The 19,171-nt window shown below is 48.1% G+C and overlaps 2 protein-coding genes across 2 annotated transcripts in view; one reads left to right on the top strand and one right to left on the bottom strand.

Annotated features, from left to right (window-relative positions):
- GTF3A (general transcription factor IIIA) overlaps positions 1 to 2,114 on the top strand; it is a 12,540-nt gene extending 10,426 nt beyond the window's left edge. The window contains exons 8-10 of the mRNA XM_086717654.1: positions 261 to 490; positions 1,561 to 1,620; positions 1,852 to 2,114. Of these exons, the coding sequence (XP_086573780.1) occupies positions 261 to 490; positions 1,561 to 1,620; positions 1,852 to 2,016 (455 nt within the window). The 3' untranslated portion in view covers positions 2,017 to 2,114. The remainder of the gene's footprint in view (positions 1 to 260; positions 491 to 1,560; positions 1,621 to 1,851) is intronic.
- Positions 2,058 to 19,171, bottom strand: MTIF3 (mitochondrial translational initiation factor 3). Its single transcript, XM_025924838.2, is given in 7 exon segments — positions 2,058 to 2,202; positions 2,204 to 2,317; positions 3,265 to 3,419; positions 6,271 to 6,731; positions 10,290 to 10,402; positions 11,488 to 11,563; positions 19,080 to 19,171. Coding segments are annotated over 5 exon segments (849 nt in total). The 5' UTR covers positions 10,352 to 10,402; positions 11,488 to 11,563; positions 19,080 to 19,171; the 3' UTR covers positions 2,058 to 2,145.

Raw genomic sequence — 19,171 nt, 5'->3', positions numbered from 1 at the left:
TCTACTTCATCTTGTCCCCTGCCCACGGCCACCAGGCTGAGAACCCCTGCTCGCTGGTAAGGGAATGGAGTGACTCCACGTAATATCCGCACGTGGGAGCATCGAGACCGGCTTCCGAGCAACAGACACTGCAGCCGGTGTTCGGATTTATGATCATCGTGACCTTTTTGGCCCCAAATACCTGCCTTACAAGCTCAGCGTTAATTTTCCCGAGTGGCGATACCTGGGGAAATGGGTTAAGTGTGTGTCTGCTCCACCAGAGGCCATAAGATGTGACGTCTGCCAGAAAACCTTTAAACGCAAGGATTACCTGAAGCAACATATGAAGACTCACGCCCCGGAGAGGGAGGTGTGCCGGTGTCCCAGGGAAGGCTGTGGTAGGACCTACACGACGGTCTTTAATCTCCAGAGCCACATTCTCTCTTTTCACGAGGAAAGGCGCCCGTTCACCTGTGAGCACGCCGGCTGCGGCAAAACGTTCGCAATGAAAGTAAGTACTCGCCCTCACAAACGCGGTCCTCTAGACGGGCGGCCTCCCGGCGGGGTTCCTGGGAGCCCTGGGTCCCAAGACGGTGTCCCGGGGCCTGCCGATGGGGAAAGCTGGGTGGCCCGGACCTTCCCCTCTCGCCTCAGCAGGGGTGGTTCTGAAGTCCGCACAACAACCGGATTCACCCGTGCCAGTGGTTCTCAAAAGTGTGGCCCTTGACCGGGAGCTTCCGCATCACCGGAGAACTTGCTAGAAATGCATATCCTTACCAACCCCCCCCACCCCCCCCCCCGAATCAGAAACTGGGGATGGGACCTGGTAATTTGTGTTTTAACAAACCTCCCAGGTGATTCTTACGTACCTACATTTGAGAACCAGTGGCCTGTGGTACCACATGCCTATTAGGTGTCCTTTTAGACTCACCATCTAGGGATTGAGAAGTGGGCATCAGGACATGAGGGACCTTAGGACTGGAGTCTAGTCTAGATCTGGGTGAGATGTGAACAGGTGAGCACGTGACACTCACTGGAGGGCCCGTGCGGTTCGGCAGGCTCTCTGGCCGGGACTCTTCCAAGCGTGTGCCGTGCGCCATGGTTAAGACGGAACACACAAGTGAGGCAGGCCCAGCGTGGGTGCAAACCGACAGGAGCTCGGAGCTGATCACAGTCAGCATCATTATCAAGGGCAGGGAGACCGGTCAGGTGTTCCGTTGGTGTTTGGGAATGCTGCTGCCTAGATTCAGTTACAGGAAGCTTCTTCAGCCTGGAATAGCTCATCCAGAACTGGCTCTCCCCCTCCTCCCCCTCAGGAAGCAACTCAGAAGCCATGGGGGGGGGGGCGGCGAGACTGTCTAAATTCTGAACCTGAGTCCTCGGGAAAGGTAGTGATGAGGTGTAGGATGTGAGGAAGAATTCTGCTCTGGTGGGAGCATCTTTAAGTAGAGGTCAAATCCCTCAACGGTATGTAACAGAAAGAAGGTCGACCGTTTAAAGAACTCGTGAAGTTCTCATATTAATAGGCACCCAAATGGCAGCGTTTCAAAAACATAACTTTTTCTTTTCCCTTCATCGTAGCAAAGTCTCACTAGGCACGCTGTTGTGCATGACCCTGACAAGAAGAAAATGAACCTCAAAGTAAGTTAACTGGGGCCCGCTGTGGGTTTTAAACCCAAAGTGCCCCAGCCGGATGCAGTCTCGGGTACTTTCGGCTCGTCACTGCTGTGTGAGCTGCTCTACTGGGAACGCGGTCGCTGGGCTTCACTTTCTTCTAAGGGGGTGCTGGGTGCCTGTTGGGGGGTACAGCTATTAGGTTAGTTGGATAGTTTGATTTTGCGTTCTCATTGTCTCGCTTTCTTATTTCCAAAGGTAAAACCGTCTCGTGAAAAACGGAGTTTGGCCTCTCGTCTCAGTGGATACATTCCTCCTAAAAAGAAACAAGGACAAAGCTCATCTCTGCCTACAAACGGAGAGTCACTGAACTGTACTGAAGGCAGGGTGCTCTCGACGGTCGCGATACTTACCCTCAACTGAACACCAGATTGCTTTGCTTAAAGGACCACAGACCAGCCAGCTCAGTTCTTTCCTCCCAGAAGCACGTTTTTCTTTATTAAAATCACGGATGCACAACATCTGATTCTCTGCTGTTTCCATTTTCTTTGTTCAAAGGGTCCTCTTTCTGGGCTCCTTGGGTTTCTCTATATGCATTCTCTTCCTTTTTGCTTAAATGACGAAGAACACACATTACAGCTTTCCCTCCCCTAACAGGTTGTGGGCGGGTTGAGAAGGTAGCTATTCCGGGCATAGTTTGGAGTATTTGATTACATATCTCCTCCTAGAAGGGGAGAACGGCCAAAGATTAATTTAAAACCAATGTCTTCGACTCTTTCTAGTGCTAATGCTCTAATACCCATACAAATCTGCATTCTTGATTGAGTTGCTGTTACTTAAGTGATCAGCTCAATCAAAGTGTGCCTTTCTGGTTAAGCAGTCATTGAAACCTGTACCATAACCAGGCAGTTTTACAAACTCCATGGAACTATACTCCCGCACTAAAAGTTGATAGTTTAAAATCCCCGCTGTCAATGGCCCTGAGGGGCTGTGTTTGGCTCCAACTACCCTCTCGGAAAAGAGAAGTACAGAGCGGTGGGTTTGGGCATGGGCAGAGGACCTCCTTATCCCCACAACTGTCAGTCCTGTGCGGTTCCTAACACCCGCTCACAGAGTCATTTGGGAAACACACCCAGTTCAGAGATCCAGGATCAGCTGGGCTGGGTCCTAGGTCTCGGTGATTCTAACATGAACAAGGGTGGAAACCACTGGACCCATGCTGCCGTTTAGCTGCTGAGTTCTCGGACTCTAAAAGTGAAGTAGGTACTCTGTAGACTGACCCTGGGAGTGTAAACTGATACTTTTCACAAAGACCATTTAACTTTATATGGAAGAATTCTCAGAGGCGTTCATAAATCGTAAATAGACTTTAAAAAAATGAGTATGTTTTTCTACTTAAGTGTTAGATACCGTACAATTTGTCAAAGAGAAGAGTATACGTTACTCTTTCACTAGATCACGAAGTGCAGTGTTTTCACGTGACGATACTTACGCTTCAGTGGAAAAAGTATATGGAGCGTATGCTTGCATTTTGAAAAGCGAATTGGGAAGCTACTGCCGTCACGGGAGAATTCGCCAGCTACTCTGCCTTTACGTCACCCAGACTTTCTACGATTGTTCTTTTAGATCAGCAAACAGAATGAGCAGTTTCTCAGACCTGCTTTCACTTACCATTTTATTTTCTGGCTCTACGTTCTTCCCTTTCTTTATAGTAATTTGAACTCTGTATTTTTTCTCAATCCATTGCTGAATCTGTTTACTCTTTGTGTCCAAATCATGTCGTCCAATATTTGAAGAAAAAGTTAGCTCCTTTGTCAGGGTAGGGCCTAGTTTAAAACAGAGACTTTTTTAGGACTGTTGACTGGTCCCTTTGGGGGGGCCTGAGCTGGGTCACGCACACTTCGTGAGATCTGCGGTTGCCACAGGGGCCCGGACGCTCCTCTTCCTGACTTAGTCTGACAGACCGGTAAACACTTTTTAAACAAGGAAAATAGACATAAAGGTACCAGTTTTTACCTGTCAAGTATCTAGATATGAAATGCTTCCATTTATTAGTACCCTCATTTGATGACAGTACAAAAGAATGGTCCTTTAAAAGGAACAAGTTTAGCTTTATGATGAACTTCATTGGCCTTATTTTTCTTTCTGACGGGAGCAGTGTTTAGGAAGTACTCCTTTTTCAAAAATTTTTTTAAAATGTTTATTTTTGAGAGAGAGACAGAGCATGAGCCGGGGAGGGGCAGAGAGAGAGGAAGACAAAGAATCCGAAGCAGGCTCCAGGCTCCGAGTTGTCAGCACAGAGCCCGATGTGGGGCTTGAAACCCCAAACCACGAGATCATGACCTGAGCTGAAGTCGGACGCTTATCCGACTGAGCCACTCAGGCGCCCCTGGGAAGTACTCTTCTCATCTGACTCCTTTAGTGGTGCCCTTCTAGTGACAATGGGGTCACCCGGACTGCATCGGACGAGAGCGAGCTCTCTATGTCCTGTATCCAGCAATGGAAATCCTGACTTAGAAAATTACAGGGAAGGAACAGATTCCTTAGTAAAAGCTTTGGAAGATTCAGAGTTTTCATACGGGGGAAAAGTTAGGTTTTAATCCACACAACAATCTCCCTGGGAGCACTAACCGCATGTGAAAAAATACAACTTTAAAATAGAAGAAAAGACCGGGTATGTTTGTGACCTCAGGCTAAAAGGATTTTGTTAAGGGTCGGCTGGGTGACTCAGTTGGTTGAGCATCTGACTTCGGCTCAGGTCATGACCTCACGGTGTGGGAGTTCGAGCCCCGCATCGGGCCCTGTGCTCCAGCCTGGAGCCTGGACCCTGCTTCAGATTCTGTGTCTCCCTCTCTCTCTGCCCCTCTCCTGCTCATGCTCTGTTTATCTCCCTAAAAAATAAATGTTAAAAAAAAGAACGATTTTGTTAAGGAAAAAAATTGATAATTTCCTATGTCAAAGACACTATGGTGTAATTTTGAAAAGGGCAAAAAAAAAAGAAATCTAACTAGGATAAGGTTTTTTTTGCATCACACAGAGAATCTTATAAATTGGCGGGGGTGGGAGGGGGGACCACGCAAGTAGAGGAAGAGGGCATGTAAACAGGCAGTTCACAGAAGAGGCAACTCAAATGGTGAAATGAAACCCAAAGAAATAATAAGATCGGGTTTCTCACCCATTGGCAGGACAAAAATTAGATGAGAGTACCAAGTATGGGTGAGGATGTAGAGAAAGAAATTTTATATATTGCTGACAATTTGCCCCATAGACTCTGGAGACACTGACAGACATGCCCTTTGGTCTGGAAACGAGCCAGCTCTGGTCTGGAAATGAAAGGCTGGAAACGAGCCCAATGCCCATGGAAAGGCCCTGACCAATCCACGGTATCTGGTACATTCTGAGGATTCCATTGAGTAATTATAAAAAATTAGCTACAGCTGTTACCTAAACCTAGCTCTTGAAGACAGCATGACACAATTTTCATGTGTACAGAATCATGCCATATACCACGGATTTGTACGTCACTGAAGTTAACAGCACAGACTCACATTCATGTCCACGGCGGCAGGGAGGGAGGACGGCACAGGAAAAGGGAGCACGGAGACTTCGACTTTCCTGTAATGTTTTGTTTCGTTTAACAACCTTTCGTACGACAACGTTAACGCTTGTTCATTTTGGATGGTGGGTAACAGGTGTGTATAGTTTTCTGTACGCTTTCTAATTCCCAAAAGTAATTTTCCTAAAAGACCTCCTTTTAGGAACACCTCCTTGCTTCCTTCAAGCTCCCGCAGCTGGTCCTACGTCGCCACCGGAACAAAATTAATGCGTTTACCACCTTAGAGCTTCAACTGTCTCTGCAAAGAGCACCCCCGCCAAAGCTCTCCAGACTTCTCGGTGCTGTTCTGCGTTTTTTCTGCGATGCAATGTGATGCCCTTACCATCCCGGGTGGCCTCTTCTGAAGACTTTTTGTTTCCCAGCCAACATCCTCGTTGAATGTGGTGCCACAGAACCGAGCCACAGAGAACCGTGTGATTTTCCTAACACACACAACCTCGCTGTGGCAGCTCTGGGACCCGTCTCCTGCCCCCTGCCCCAGAGTGTTTTCCATAAAACAAGCTTTCGTAACCGTCAGCACTTATTAGGACTCATGAAAAATTTTCACTTGATGTCTAGTTCCTGGCTCCATAAGGCATAAAAGACAAGGCCGTGGTGAGGTGACCGGTAAATGTGTAAATGAGCCTTACTACCAACAGGGTGTGGAAGATGCTCTATGAATCCCTTCGGAGATCAGAAAGGGCTTCCGGCCAACTGGCCAGGCGCCTCCACGTTAGAGATGAGGGGGAAAGCGGGGAACAGGGCCCCCATCCCACTGCTTCCGAGGCTCATTTCATTCCGGCCGCCAGAGATGCTGCCACCCCCGGGCCAGGCCAAAAGGAAAAGGGGTCCCGTCGTTCTGGGGTGCCCCCATTTTACACGAGGGAGCGACGCCGACCACAGGGCATCGGGGAAAAAAGACGGGAGGAGGAATGGAAATGAAGTGAGAGCTGGAGAAAGATGCGGGAGATGTGGGGAGGCCGTGAACTACCCCGCTCCTCACCCCCCCGCTGTCACCAGGCACCTCGGCAGACGCCCTCTGCGGTCCCTGGGGCTCAGGGCATGGGCAGCAGGTCACCTACCGGGTTTCGGGTGGGCCTTTCCCAGCTCCCGGAGTCGCAGGCGCTCCTCGTGGATCTGTGCCCCCGTCAGGAGCTGGTACTGCGGGGGCTCCGCGCCGCTGTCCCTTGTCACGAGCCTCAGGTCCCGCTCGTTCATGAGCCTGATCACGTCTGCTCGGTGCATGTTGCCCAAGTCGTTGCCCGCCTCATCCAGCACGTGAATAACCCGCTCGTGAATTTTTCTTCCGATGTTGCTAAGAGCTGGTTCATTCTTCTTTTTCTTCTTCCTCTCGTCCTGGGTGTCTGCAACAGTACCGAAAGCTTTTGCGTGAATCGGGCAGGACAGTCTCGGGCCAGAAGCTCGGAGGGACGGCCGTGCTGGTGCGGTCTGGTGCAGGGTGTATGTACCAGGACATCTAATGCAATTATTTCCAGTCTTTACGGTATGCAACGTTAGCCTCTTTAGAAGAAGAGTGGCCATCCTAAAAAGTAGGGAGAAAGGTTTGTTACCGTGCCATCATTTCATCCCCGTGGTCTGATACGGTGCACGGAGGGTGTGCGTGTGAGGGGCTGCAGGCCTGTGTCATCTGCAAACACTGTGGACCCGTGCACAGGAAATTTCCACCAATGACATGGACTGTCAGGTGACTGTAGTCACACTAGGTCACGGTGGTCCCGGCTCCAGTGCAAGTTACTGTCAGAACAAGCCGTATTTGCACAGTGCTTTCCTTTTCCATTGTTTCCTCCCCCAGTGCTGCCGCATTTGATCTATTTCCCGAGGATCTATTTCCCGAGCTGCCTCATTTGATCTATTTCCCAAGCACTACAGTGCTGACTCTGAGAGCAAGTATCATCCTACAGGTTTATTTAGAAGGCAGTACATAACATCCTCGGCGATTCACAAATACCAAGTCATAAACTGTGAATACAGTCAGCTGTTGAGAACTTATCAGTGTATCTGGAGGTATCCAGAACACAAAAGCGCTATTCTGGGAAAGCTGGGAGCACTCTGGGAGGACTCTCAGAGAGGAAATATCCCGACAGGAATCAAAGTGCCGCCCTCATAAACCGAACGGATGACTCACGAGGTAATAAGGCGTGACGACCAAGCGTTAACTAAGCGTTAGGCACACGGGGTGAAGCTGGTTTACTGCATGGGAATAACCGCTGCTCTTATTAACGGCATTTTGGCTTTTCACTTGCTTCTCTCGCCCCCTAAGTGTCTCTCTCCTTCCATTTGCACGTTAGGCCAAGGCCAGAGGTGCGGGCTGGAGGGATGAGAGGACCCACGCACATCCTCTGGGGTTTGCTGAGCAACACAAGAACTCAGGGAGGGGGCCCTGTCCACGACAAAAGAGGAAAGGACGAGGTGCCTTCAGCAGTGCTCCTCAAAGAACGTCCCCGGGTCACCCGCAATGACAGTCACCTGGAGTGTTCCCTAGAACCGGAAACCGCCTCTGGTCGCTAGCTTGGATCTCACTGGGCTGTACGACCACCGATCCTGCCCCCATCACCCCCGCCTCACGCCTCTGGTGGCAAGTGATACGACCAAAAAAAAAAAGACACGGTAAATCGAGTGAAAGTGAAGGGATGCACGCAATCTCACGGTCCTAGCTGGATAACACCCGCCACGGGCTGCCCTGGCTCCGGCCTCTCCCCTGACTCCCCAACTTGTAGAGTTGCCTGCCCCCCCGACCTGTCCGCTAAGATACCGGACGTCACCCACAGGGAACACCACCGCCCCCGCGCTCTCGCTCCTCCCTCGGTCTTCCCTAGCTCATAGAAAGGCCGCGTGCCCTTCTGGCTGCTCAAGGCCCCAGACAGCAAAGGCATCCTTCCCTCGCCTTTTTCTCTCAGCGATTCGTCGGTCCGGCTCTGTTCACCCTCTACAAACCTCCGGGATCCAACCCCCCCGCCCCCCTTCCCTGTTGCTATCACCCGGCTCCGAAGACAGCATCCTCTCTCACCTGGTGTACGGGTCCTGGCCCCCCTCCGGCACTCGGCTTCTGCCCTTCCCCCCCTGTAACTGATCACCCACGTGACTGACGCCCAGCGGTCCTTTTACAAGGTACACGGCAGATGACGCCCCTCCTCTGCTCATCACCCTCCACCGGTTTCATCTCACTCCGGGGGACAAAGCCAAACCCCTGAAGGGGCCGACAGCGGCCCCCAGCCACCTCTGCCCGCAGCACCTGCCCCGCCTCCGCGGCGCGGTTCCAGCCTCGATGGCCTGTGAACACAGTGAACACAGTCCTCCTCCGGGTGCATGTAACGCGGGTAGATCCGCCGCGCAGCCGGCTGTGTGCTTCGTGAACCCGGGGGCTCGGCCCCAGGGTTACTGCTCAGCGAGGCCTCCCCGCCCGCTCTGTAGAATACCGCACCCTCCATCGCTTTCAAAGCCATTGCCTTGCCTTTACAGACGTCCCCTGCCGGACATACTATCTGGTTATTTGCACACATGTTCACAACCAGTCCCATTCTGTTCGCGGCTGCGTTCGGAACGCTAGAGCCCAGAGCCCAGCGCAGCCTGGACGTGCTCAGTGAATGTCTGAGACAAGGGGAACAGCCGGGAGCGACCTCTGCGCATCACTCCCTAGCACTGTACAGGGACGCTGGGGTCCCCCGGCTTCGCATTCTGGCTGGCACTTCACGTGTCCGCTGACCTTAGTGAGATCTACGGCCAACGCTCCAGCCCCGGTGAATGGGATGAATTCCCTTTCGGTCATTACCTGGTTGGGGACTAACAGCCCCCCCCCCCCCCCCCCCCCCCCCCCCCCCCCCCGTCCTTGTGCTAAAGGCTCTAAGACAGGAGCAAACTGGATTTTATTTTTTTTTATTTTTTTTTTTATTTTTTTTTTCAACGTTTATTTATTTTTGGGACAGAGAGAGACAGACCATGAACGGGGGAGGGGCAGAGAGAGAGGGAGACACAGAATCGGAAGCAGGCTCCAGGCTCTGAGCCATCAGCCCAGAGCCCGACGCGGGGCTCGAACTCACGGACCGCGAGATCGTGACCTGGCTGAAGTCGGACGCTTAAGCGACTGCACCACCCAGGCGCCCCGCAAACTGGATTTTAAATAGCTGCCATAGCACTGTTTCACCAAAAAGCCATGTATTTGTTGCTGGAGGAAGCCCCCAAACCCAAAAAGCAGGACAGTCTGAAGAGACCAGATGACCTTTTTTCCATTTATCGTCAGGAAAACAGCAGCCGCACCAAATTTCACAGTGAGTTAGGGCGGCCCCGGCAATAACACATGAAAGCTGACGTGTCCTGTGTAATGAATCCTCAACACATTAAAACAGATAATATTAATTCCAAATGTAGGATTTTTGACAAGTAAGCAAATAACAGACAAGGCATAGGAAAAAGATGAAAAGAAATTTATGAAGACCCTGGCTGTCTGTGGTCGAAGACCCAAGTGATTTTGTCCCCCTATCCTTCTTGCCATTTTTTTCCTCAATCTTTTACAGGGAATAAGTATTTCTATTTTTGTTTTAGTTTTAATTTTATTTAAAAAATTTTTTTTTTTTAACGTTTATTTATTTTTGAGACAGAGAGAGACAGAGCATGAACAGGGGAGGGTCAGAGAGAGGGAGACACAGAATCTGAAACAGGCTCCAGGCTCTGAGCTGTCAGCACAGAGCCCGACGCGGGGCTCGAACTCACGGACCGCGAGATCATGACCTGAGCCGAAGTCGGCCGCTTAACCGACTGAGCCACCCAGGCGCCCCTTAATTTTATTTTAAGTAAGCTCCACGCCCAATGGGGGCTTGAACTCACGACCCTGAGATCTCCACGCCCAATGGGGGCTTGAACTCATGACCCTGAGATCAAGAGTCACATGCTCTACCCACTGAGCCAGCCAGGAGCCCCTGGAAGAAGTATTTTTTATACTAGCACATTTATTTACAAAATAAAGACGATTTCAGAATAATGATGGGGAATTGTTTTTAAAGCTTTAAAAACACTTTCCAAGAAGAGGAAAAGGTAGAGAAATACCGTAACCACGTTTTTCTTTAAGTTCTTTACCGTTACTTACATTTTAGAGAGTTTCAAATTTCCTGGATTTACGCAGCAATTAAGCTCCAATACGAGCTCCATTTTGGCTTTACGTCAGCAAAGCTGAACAGGTACACATTCCTTCAAAATAAGCTTTTCATAGATTAAAAACATAAATATGCAGTTAAGAAAAAAAGCTGTGAGATTACTCAATCTGAACCGCAAATCCCACCTTAGGTTCAAATAATTAAAAAACTTGTCATTAGGAAAAGTTTCAAACATGTCCCGGAAGACTAGTATAATCAAACCCTAAGCATCCCTCACGCAGCCTCATAATTAATAGAATGTGGCCAAACCCACTTCCTCTCAGCCTGGGCTATTCCCCTCCCCCCACCACCCTTGCTAGCTACCCATGAACTACTTCAAGGTAAATCCTATCTTGCCAACAAATACTTCAATATGTCATTCAATATGTCGTCTCTAGGAGGTTAGGACTCTTTTATCTGTTTTTAAAATTTATTTTAGAGAGAAGGGCGCCCGGGTGGCTCAGTTGGTTGAACGCCCGACTTCAGCTCAGGTCATGATCTCACGGTTCGTGGGTTTGAGCCCCGAGTCGGGGTCTGTGCTGACAGCGTGGAGCCTGGGGCCTGCTTCGGATTCTGTGTCTCCCTTTCTTTGTCCCTCCCTTGCTCATGCTCTATGAGTGGCTCTCTCTCTAAAATAAACATAAAAAAACATTATTTTAGAGAGACAGAGAGCTCTTGAGTGGCGGGGGGGGGAGGGGAGAGAATATCTTAAGCAGACTCCATGCTCAGGGCAGAGCCCGATGTGGGGCTCGATCCTATGACCCTCGGATCATGACTGGAGCCGAAGTCAAGAGTGGGATGCTTAACTGACTGAGCCACCCAGGCGTCCCTCTTTTATCTTTTTAATAACCATGATAACGCTACCCCAACTAATAATCATTCCTTTAAATATCCAGTTTTCTGATTGCCCCAATAATACTTTAATATCGTTTGTTGACATTTCATTCACAGGTTGGTAGCATGGACAGATTCCCACTGGCCAAATGTGTGGTAATTTCAACATTAAAGAATAATGGCTGAAAGTTATTTCAACACACTGAATACGCAAAAATCTATCAAAAAGAAAGATCGTTTGCCAGAGCCCTGCGTGACTATTACCCTGACTCCTCACTGTGAAAATTGGTCAAGAAAAAGAACGAAGCATCATCCTACCTCTTTAGGGAGAACTACAATCAGTAATCATCCCCAGTTGGTGAAGGAAAAGCTCTTCGTTAGAGGAGAATGCCAGCTAATAAATGGAGAAGAGAAGTAATTTACAAATCACCATTTTGCCACCTTCAATCAAATCACGGATTCAGGCAAGGATGGAGGCAAAATCATGAGGTAAAAAGCTAATGAGGAAACGAGGTATTCATATGGTGCCGAAGGGCGGCGCAAAGATTACCTACAAATCGAAATGGGGAAAACACACTTTGGCCGTCACCCTGCCTGACCTAAGGTCAGACTCAGCATCCCGCCGGTGGGAAGAAGCCAACATCCTAGGGCATGCCTCCTTGTGCAGTGTGGCACCTGTTCGGTGCCTTCTGCAAAGCAGTCCTGCTGGAAAAGGTCTAACAGGAACCTGGTCTAGCCTCTACACTTAGCTTCCAGTTTCCAAGGAATACAAGGGCCAGACTCAGAGAGGAACAAATCAGATGACAGCACAAGGAAACAATCGGACAGATCCAGACTGTAGGACAAGACAACTGGCTCGGTGTCTTTAAAAAAAAAGTCAGTGTTATGGGGAATAAAAAGGGGGAGGGGGGCTAATCTTGATTTAAAAAGACAGAGGAGACATAATGATAAAATACAGTGTGTTTGAAAAAAGCAACTGAAAAGGTATGTTGAGATATAGGGGACAAACTCTCACCGCTGTTGTTTAACACAGTGTTGGAAGTTCTAGCATCAGCAATCAGACAACAAAAGGAAATCAAAGGCATCAAAATTGGCAAAGACGAAGTCAAGCTTTCACTTTTTGCAGATGACATGATATTATACATGGAAAACCCAACAGACTCCACCAAAAGTCTGCTAGAACTGATACATGAATTCAGCAAAGTCACAGGATACAAAATTAATGTACAGAAATCAGTTGCATTTTTATACACCAATAATGAAGCGACAGAAAGACAAATAAAGAGACTGATCCCATTCACAATTGCACCAAGAATCATAAAATACCTAGGAATAAACCTAACCAAAGATGTAAAAGATCTGTGTGCTGAAAACCATAGAAAGCTTATGAAGGAAATTGAGGAAGATACAAAGAAATGGAAAAACATTCTGTGCTCATGGATTGAAAGAATAACTATTGTTAAAATGTCAATACTACCCAAAGCAATCTAACATTCAATGCAATCCCAATCAAAATTGCACCAGCATTCTTCTCGAAGCTAGAACAAGCAATCCTAAAATTCATATGGAACCACAAAAGGCCCCGAATAGCCAAAGTAATATTGAAGAAGAAAACCAAAGCAGGAGGCATCACAATCCCAGACTTTAGCCTCTACTACAAAGCTGTAATCATCAAGACAGCATGGTATTGGCACAACAACAGACATAGACCAATGGAATAGAATAGAGACTCCAGAATTGGACCCACAAATCTATGGCCAACTAATCTTTGACAAAGCAGAAAAGAACATCCCCAACAGAAAAAAGACAGTCTCTTTAACAAATGGTGCTGGGAGAACTGGACAGCAACATGCAGAAGGATGAAACTAGACCCTTTCTTACACCATTCACAAAAATAAACTCAAAATGGATAAAGGACCTGAATGTGAGACAGGAAACCATCAAAACCCTAGAGGAGAAAGCAGGAAAAAACCTCTCTGACCTCAGCCGCAGCAATTTCTTACTGGACACATCTCCAAAGGCAAGGGAATTAAAAGCAAAACTGAGCTATCAGAACCTCATCAAAGATAAAAAGCTTCTGCACTGCAAAGGAAATGATCAGCAAAGCTAAAAGGCAACCAACAGAATGGGAAAAGATATTTTCAAATGACATATCGGACAAAGGGCTAGTATCCAAACTCTATAAAGAACTCACCAAAATCCACACCCGAAAAACAAATAATCCAGTGAAGAAATGGGCAGAAGACATGAATAGACACTTCTCCAAAGAAGACATCCAGATGGCCAACAGGCACATGAAAAGATGCTCAACGTCACCCATTATCAGGGAAATACAAATCAAAACCACACTGACATACCACCTCACGCCGGTCAGAGTGGCTAATATGAACAAATCAGGAGACTATAGATGCTGGCAAGGATGTGGAGAAACGGGAACCCTCTTGCACTGTTGGTGGGAATGCAAACTGGTGCAGCCACTCGGGAAGACAGTGTGGAGGTTCCTCAAAAAATTAAAAACAGAACTACCCTAAGACCCAGAAATAGCACTGCTACGAATTTACCCAAGGGATACAGGAATACTGATGCATAGGGGCACGCGTACCCCAATGTTTATAGCAGTGCTTTCAACAATAGCCAAATTATGGAAAGAGCCTAAATGTCCATCAACTGACGAATGGATAAAGAAATTGTGGTTTATATATACAATGGAATACTACTTGGCAACGAGAAAGAATGAAATCTGGCCATTTGTAGCAACGTGGATAGAACTGGAGAGTGTTATGCTAAGTGAAATAAGTCAGGCAGAAAAAGACAGATACCATATGTATTCACTCATGTGGATCCTGAGAAACTCAACAGAAGATCGGGGGGAGGGGAAGGGGGGAAAAAACGTTATAGAGAGGGAAGGAGGCAAACCATAAGAGACTCTTAAACACGGAGAACAAACTGAGGGTTGATGGGGGTGGGGAGAGGGGAAAGTGGGTGATGGGCATGGAGGAGGGCACCTGTTGGGATGAGCACTGGGTGTTGTGTGGAAACTAATCTGACAATAAATTATAAAAGAGAAAAGAGAGATACAGGGGACAAGCTGGATATGGACGAGATTCCTGATGGACCAGATACTATCAGAGAAGTCCTGTGGATGGTCTCAGGGACAATGCCATTCTTGGGAGGGGACTTGGTTGTTTGCGGGGTAGAGGACTGCGACATCTGCCACTTACTCTGACAGGATGTGGCGGAAAATACACGTGCAGTATGGCAACACTTGCTGAATCTACGTTATGGTTACACGGGTGTTCTGTTACCAGTCTTACAACTTCTCTGTATAATTTTGTTCATAATTAAAAAGTTTTTAGGGGCACTTGGGTGGCTCAGTCGGTTAAGTGTCCGACTTCAGCTCAGGTCATGATCTCACAGCTTGTGAGTTCGAGCCCCGCGTCGGGCTCTGTGCTGGCAGCTTAGAGCCTGGAGCCTGCTTCGGATTCTGTGTCTCCCTCTCTCTGCCCTTCCTCCGCAAAAACAAACAAACACCCGCTGGGTCAGGACCCCCTCAAAACAAGATGACATAAGGAAATAAGTAATAAAACATTATTATTTTTTTTTTGAAGCTTATTTTTTTATTTTCAGAGAGACAGAGAGTGCAAGCAGGGGAGGGGCAGAGAGAGGGGGAGAGACAGAGAATCCGAAACCAGGCTCTGTACTGTTAGCACAGAGCCCCACGCGGGGCTCCAACTCATGAACCTTGAGATCACAACCCGAGCTGAAATCAGGAGTTGGACACTGAACACACTGAGCCATCCAGGCGCCCCAAGAATAAAACACGATAATGTTAAGTGGGTTGAAATAGTTTAAGCTATAGGATGTCTGGGGTTATGAGAACAAAGGTTAAGAACCCTTTCAAGGTGGACGTAAAATAGGAAGCCTTGCTCTCTCATAAGATTTCTCTGATTCAATGTCTCCGATACTCTGTCAAACAAACAGTAGGCTGAATGAGCCAGTGATCTAAATCGAAATAGAAATGGTTACATTCTCATGACAATATCGGTGCATTTGGTTACTTTCTGCCACAGCTATCCCTTCTGAGACATCCAAAACTATTTTAAAAGCCAATTATCTTAGGGGCGCCTGGGTGGCGCAGTCGGTTAAGCATCCGACTTCAGCCAGGTCACGATCTCGCGGTCCGTGAGTTCGAGCCCCGCGTCGGGCTCTGGGCTGACGGCTCGGAGCCTGGAGCCTGTTTCCGATTCTTTGTCTCCCTCTCTCTCTTCCCTCTCCCCTTCCCCGTTCATGCTCTGTCTCTCTCTGTCCCAAAAATAAATAAAAAACGTTGAAAAAAAAATTAAAAAAAGAAAAATAAAAGCCAATTATCTTAAACTCGTTTACTTAAATCCCACAATTTTATACTATGGGTATCCATTTCTGGTCTCATGGTAACTCAGACCTTACTAAGATCATCCTAAACTGGGGGGATCTGCATCTAGTTGTAGTTTTTAATTCGGTAGCTAACTCTACCTCTAGGGGGGAAAAAAGCAACCATATAATTTTTTTTTTTTTTTTTTATTCCTTATTTACTTGAGACTGGATCGCCCAAAATGTATCCTGCAAGCACTGGAGGACAAACTGACAAGTGCCCTCAAACCCTTTCACCCCAGTAATTTCGGTCCTCTCTCCACCGCTTGGATCTCTTCAACACCATCACTAACCTGCCTGGGACCATGGGAGGTAACTGACAGCTGCATTATTCCAAATGCACACAACGCGGAGGAGCTTTAGGGTTTGACCCACATCTTCCATAAGAAATTGAAATGATTTTAGATATTAAGCCGTAAAGCGGGACATGATGAAATAAACACGTGGCTACTTCCATACGCTGTGTACTTCTGGTGAGCTTAGGGCTGCGTTATCTTTTCACATTGGTCTGCAGTTGTTTAAAATGAACACTGTTCTTTGAGGACTAGTTTCTTCCCATTTTTATTATGAAAATGTTTAAACATACAGAAAAGCTGAAAGACTATACAGTGAACACCCAATACCCATTCATCTAGATGCTACATGTTGTTGTCCTTGTTTTATTTATCTATTTATTCCTTCTTCCATCCCTTTGTGTTTGGATACATTTCAAAGTAGATTGCAGACATCGGTACACTTCATCCTCAAATACTTCTGTATGCATACCATGAACTAGGGTTCACTATGTGTCTATGATTCCTTTCACTTTGGGGCAAAATTTACATACAATGACATGTGCAAACCTTAACTGTATCTTTTAATCGGTTTTGACAAGTACAAGCATCTCTGGAACCGAAACTCCTGCCAACGTGTAGAATATTACCATCACCCCAGAAAGTTCTCTCGTGCTTCTTCCAAGTCAGTCTCTGTCCCCAGCCAGGGGCAAAGACTGTCCTCATATTTTCCCACCAGTCTGCCCTAAGATTTCATATAAAGGGAACCATGCAGTATGTACTCTTTGTTGAAAGGCATCTCAGCATGTTTTGGGGACTCAGCTGTGTTGTTGCAAGTATCATCAGTTTTTTCCTTTTTATTTCAGAGGATTGTCCCAGTGTATGAATATACTCCAGATTTTAAACCCAGTTTTCTGTTGAGGAACATTTAGACCGTTCCTAGTTTGGGGCTATTATGAGGAAGGTTGCTAGTCATATACAAGAAAAAAAAAAGTGGCCAAGTCATTACTGCTCCGAAGGACAGCTGCATTCCCCTTGATAGATTATTTTGCATTACTTTTGGTGGTATCTCTTCAGGAGGTACTGTCACGAACCTTCTCGGAAAATGACTTAAATATGTGGTTATGATATGTGGATACGATACAGGTTATGATCCTGTCCTGTAAGAGATTAAATTGCTTGCACCCTCACTGATATTTTGCTGATATTCACAAGCTCGTATTTACTGATGTTATTTCCAGAGAGGTTGGATCAAAGTTACATAGAGTCTAGTGAACTAAGTATTTGTGAAATTAACTTCGCCAATCCCTAGGGCTTTAAGAAGCCTCTCACACCTCTCACAGGAGTGTCACAAAGTCCTTGTTTCTGCCTGTCGACCTGCCAACTATCCATCTGCCCCATTCTAACGGGTTTGAGCTGTACAGCTTTAATCCCAGAGGACTGAAGCATGGTCACTGAGCTTGCCCGCTGCTGTCCCTTGGCTCTGGTTTTGCTCTTCCATAAGGAGAACAAAGTACTCTCCATACTCAGGTTGGCTTTGTAAGAGCTAGAACGTTGATTTGCAACACTGGAAAAAGCCAACACATGTCTCTGGCCAATTTCTTAACCACATTTCTTTAGCTACGACATTTTTCATTTATTTTATATTTTAGTTATTTTACTGCAATAGCTTAATAACCAACCATCCAGGAAACTTTTTTTTTTTAAGCCTTAAAATCCAGAGCTACAGACTCAATATTAACGTCGGACTTATTCCTGTACATGAATCTTCTACACGGTCATTTCCTCTTCCACAACCGTCATCTCAGGGACCAGCATCACAGTCCACCCAGAGCCACATCGTTTCCGTTTTTGCTCTCCCTCACTCTCCTAGCTAATCCAACACCAAGTCTCACAATTTTTACTTCCTAACACCACTCAAAATCCATCCACTTCTCTCCATAGCCACTGCCACCAATCTAGTTCAAGACATCTTGAACTTGGACCTCTCTTGTCTGGATTCCCACCAGTCTCCTAACTACACACTTGAACCCTGCAATCCCTTCCCGTCTCTGCGTTGCTCTCACCACACCCCATGCCCTCCTCACCTCAAAACCGCCCCAAATTACAGGTCAACATCGTTCATGAGGCCAAAGGCTCTTGCCACGTCTCTAGCATCGTTCTATACCAAACTTCTTCCTTGTCTAAACAACACTGGCGGTGCAGGGTTGAAATGCTCTTCCCTTAAGCTTAGGAAACGCCAGATCATTGCTCAGTGCTCCCTTTCTCTGGGCATTCTTCGGATTACCTTCCAAACTACGCCCATCAGCCACTACTCTCCCTGCTCCCTCATCTGTTTGTGGAGCTCAACATCAAGTGCTTGTACAGTACAGTTTCTCTGTCCTTTATGACCCTTATCGCAATTACAATTTTGTGATTTTCTTACTGCTGTTTCTCTCCTTTACTAGACGGCAAGTTCTCGGAGGCTGGGAACGAATCTCAGTTATCTTTTACTGTATCGTCCGCGACACAGGAAACAGTCGTCGACTTTACAGACTCCCCTCCACTCCCTGTACTTAGACGGAGGCCTTCCACGAACGTGGAACTGAGGCTTTTCAAGTCGGAAAGCTATTTACTTCTTTCAAGAGTCTTAAGCCACGGAGCCTATTAAACAGTAAGTAGGGAAAACCGAGATCCCTCAATCGCTCAGTAACCCTCCCCGCCACGGTCTCCTCCGGAGGCTACGGGTTCTAGAAAAGGCATGTGGCCGAAGCCAGGGACTACAGTACAGAACGCGGAGCGCTTCCGCAGAACGGACCGCTGTCAAGTGTTTCGGCTGCGGCCACGCCCACGCCGGGAAGCGGGGGGTGGTCTCTCGGCGCGCCTCTGCCAGAGAAGGGGCGTGGGGACGTGGGGCGTGGGGACGTGGGGCGTGCGTGCGTGCCCGTACGTGGGCCCCGATGGCGGGGCGGGCCGCCCAGGGGAGCGGGAGGAGGCCGGCGTCCAGCCTCGGTTCCGCGGTTTCCGAGCGCAGGCAGCCTCCTGGTCCCAAAGACGGCCCTAGAGGCGGGCCGGATCCCCGGCCCCGCGGCAGGGCCTGCGGCGCTCCGCTCGGCGGCTAGGGCGGCACTGACCTTCCAGGGACACGGCCGAGCGCGAGGCCGCTCCCTCCGCAGGTCTGTGCCTAGGCCCAAACCCTTCTGCCACAGGTCTCCTCACCCACTCGGCGCCCCTGGCCTTTAGCTGTACCTGTGCCGGGCCGACGATTGTAGGTCTGGCAGAAGCAGCCGGGGAACGGCCCTCGCGGGGAGGCCCTCTTCGCCCTCCGTAGTGGGCGGGGC

Source organism: Puma concolor, chromosome A1 (genome assembly GCF_028749965.1).
Source record: "Puma concolor isolate L17-30 chromosome A1, mPumCon1.1.hap2, whole genome shotgun sequence".
NCBI classification, from domain to species: domain Eukaryota; kingdom Metazoa; phylum Chordata; class Mammalia; order Carnivora; family Felidae; genus Puma; species Puma concolor.
Note: the sequence above shows the minus strand (reverse complement) of the source record. Positions and strands in the feature narration are given on the sequence as shown.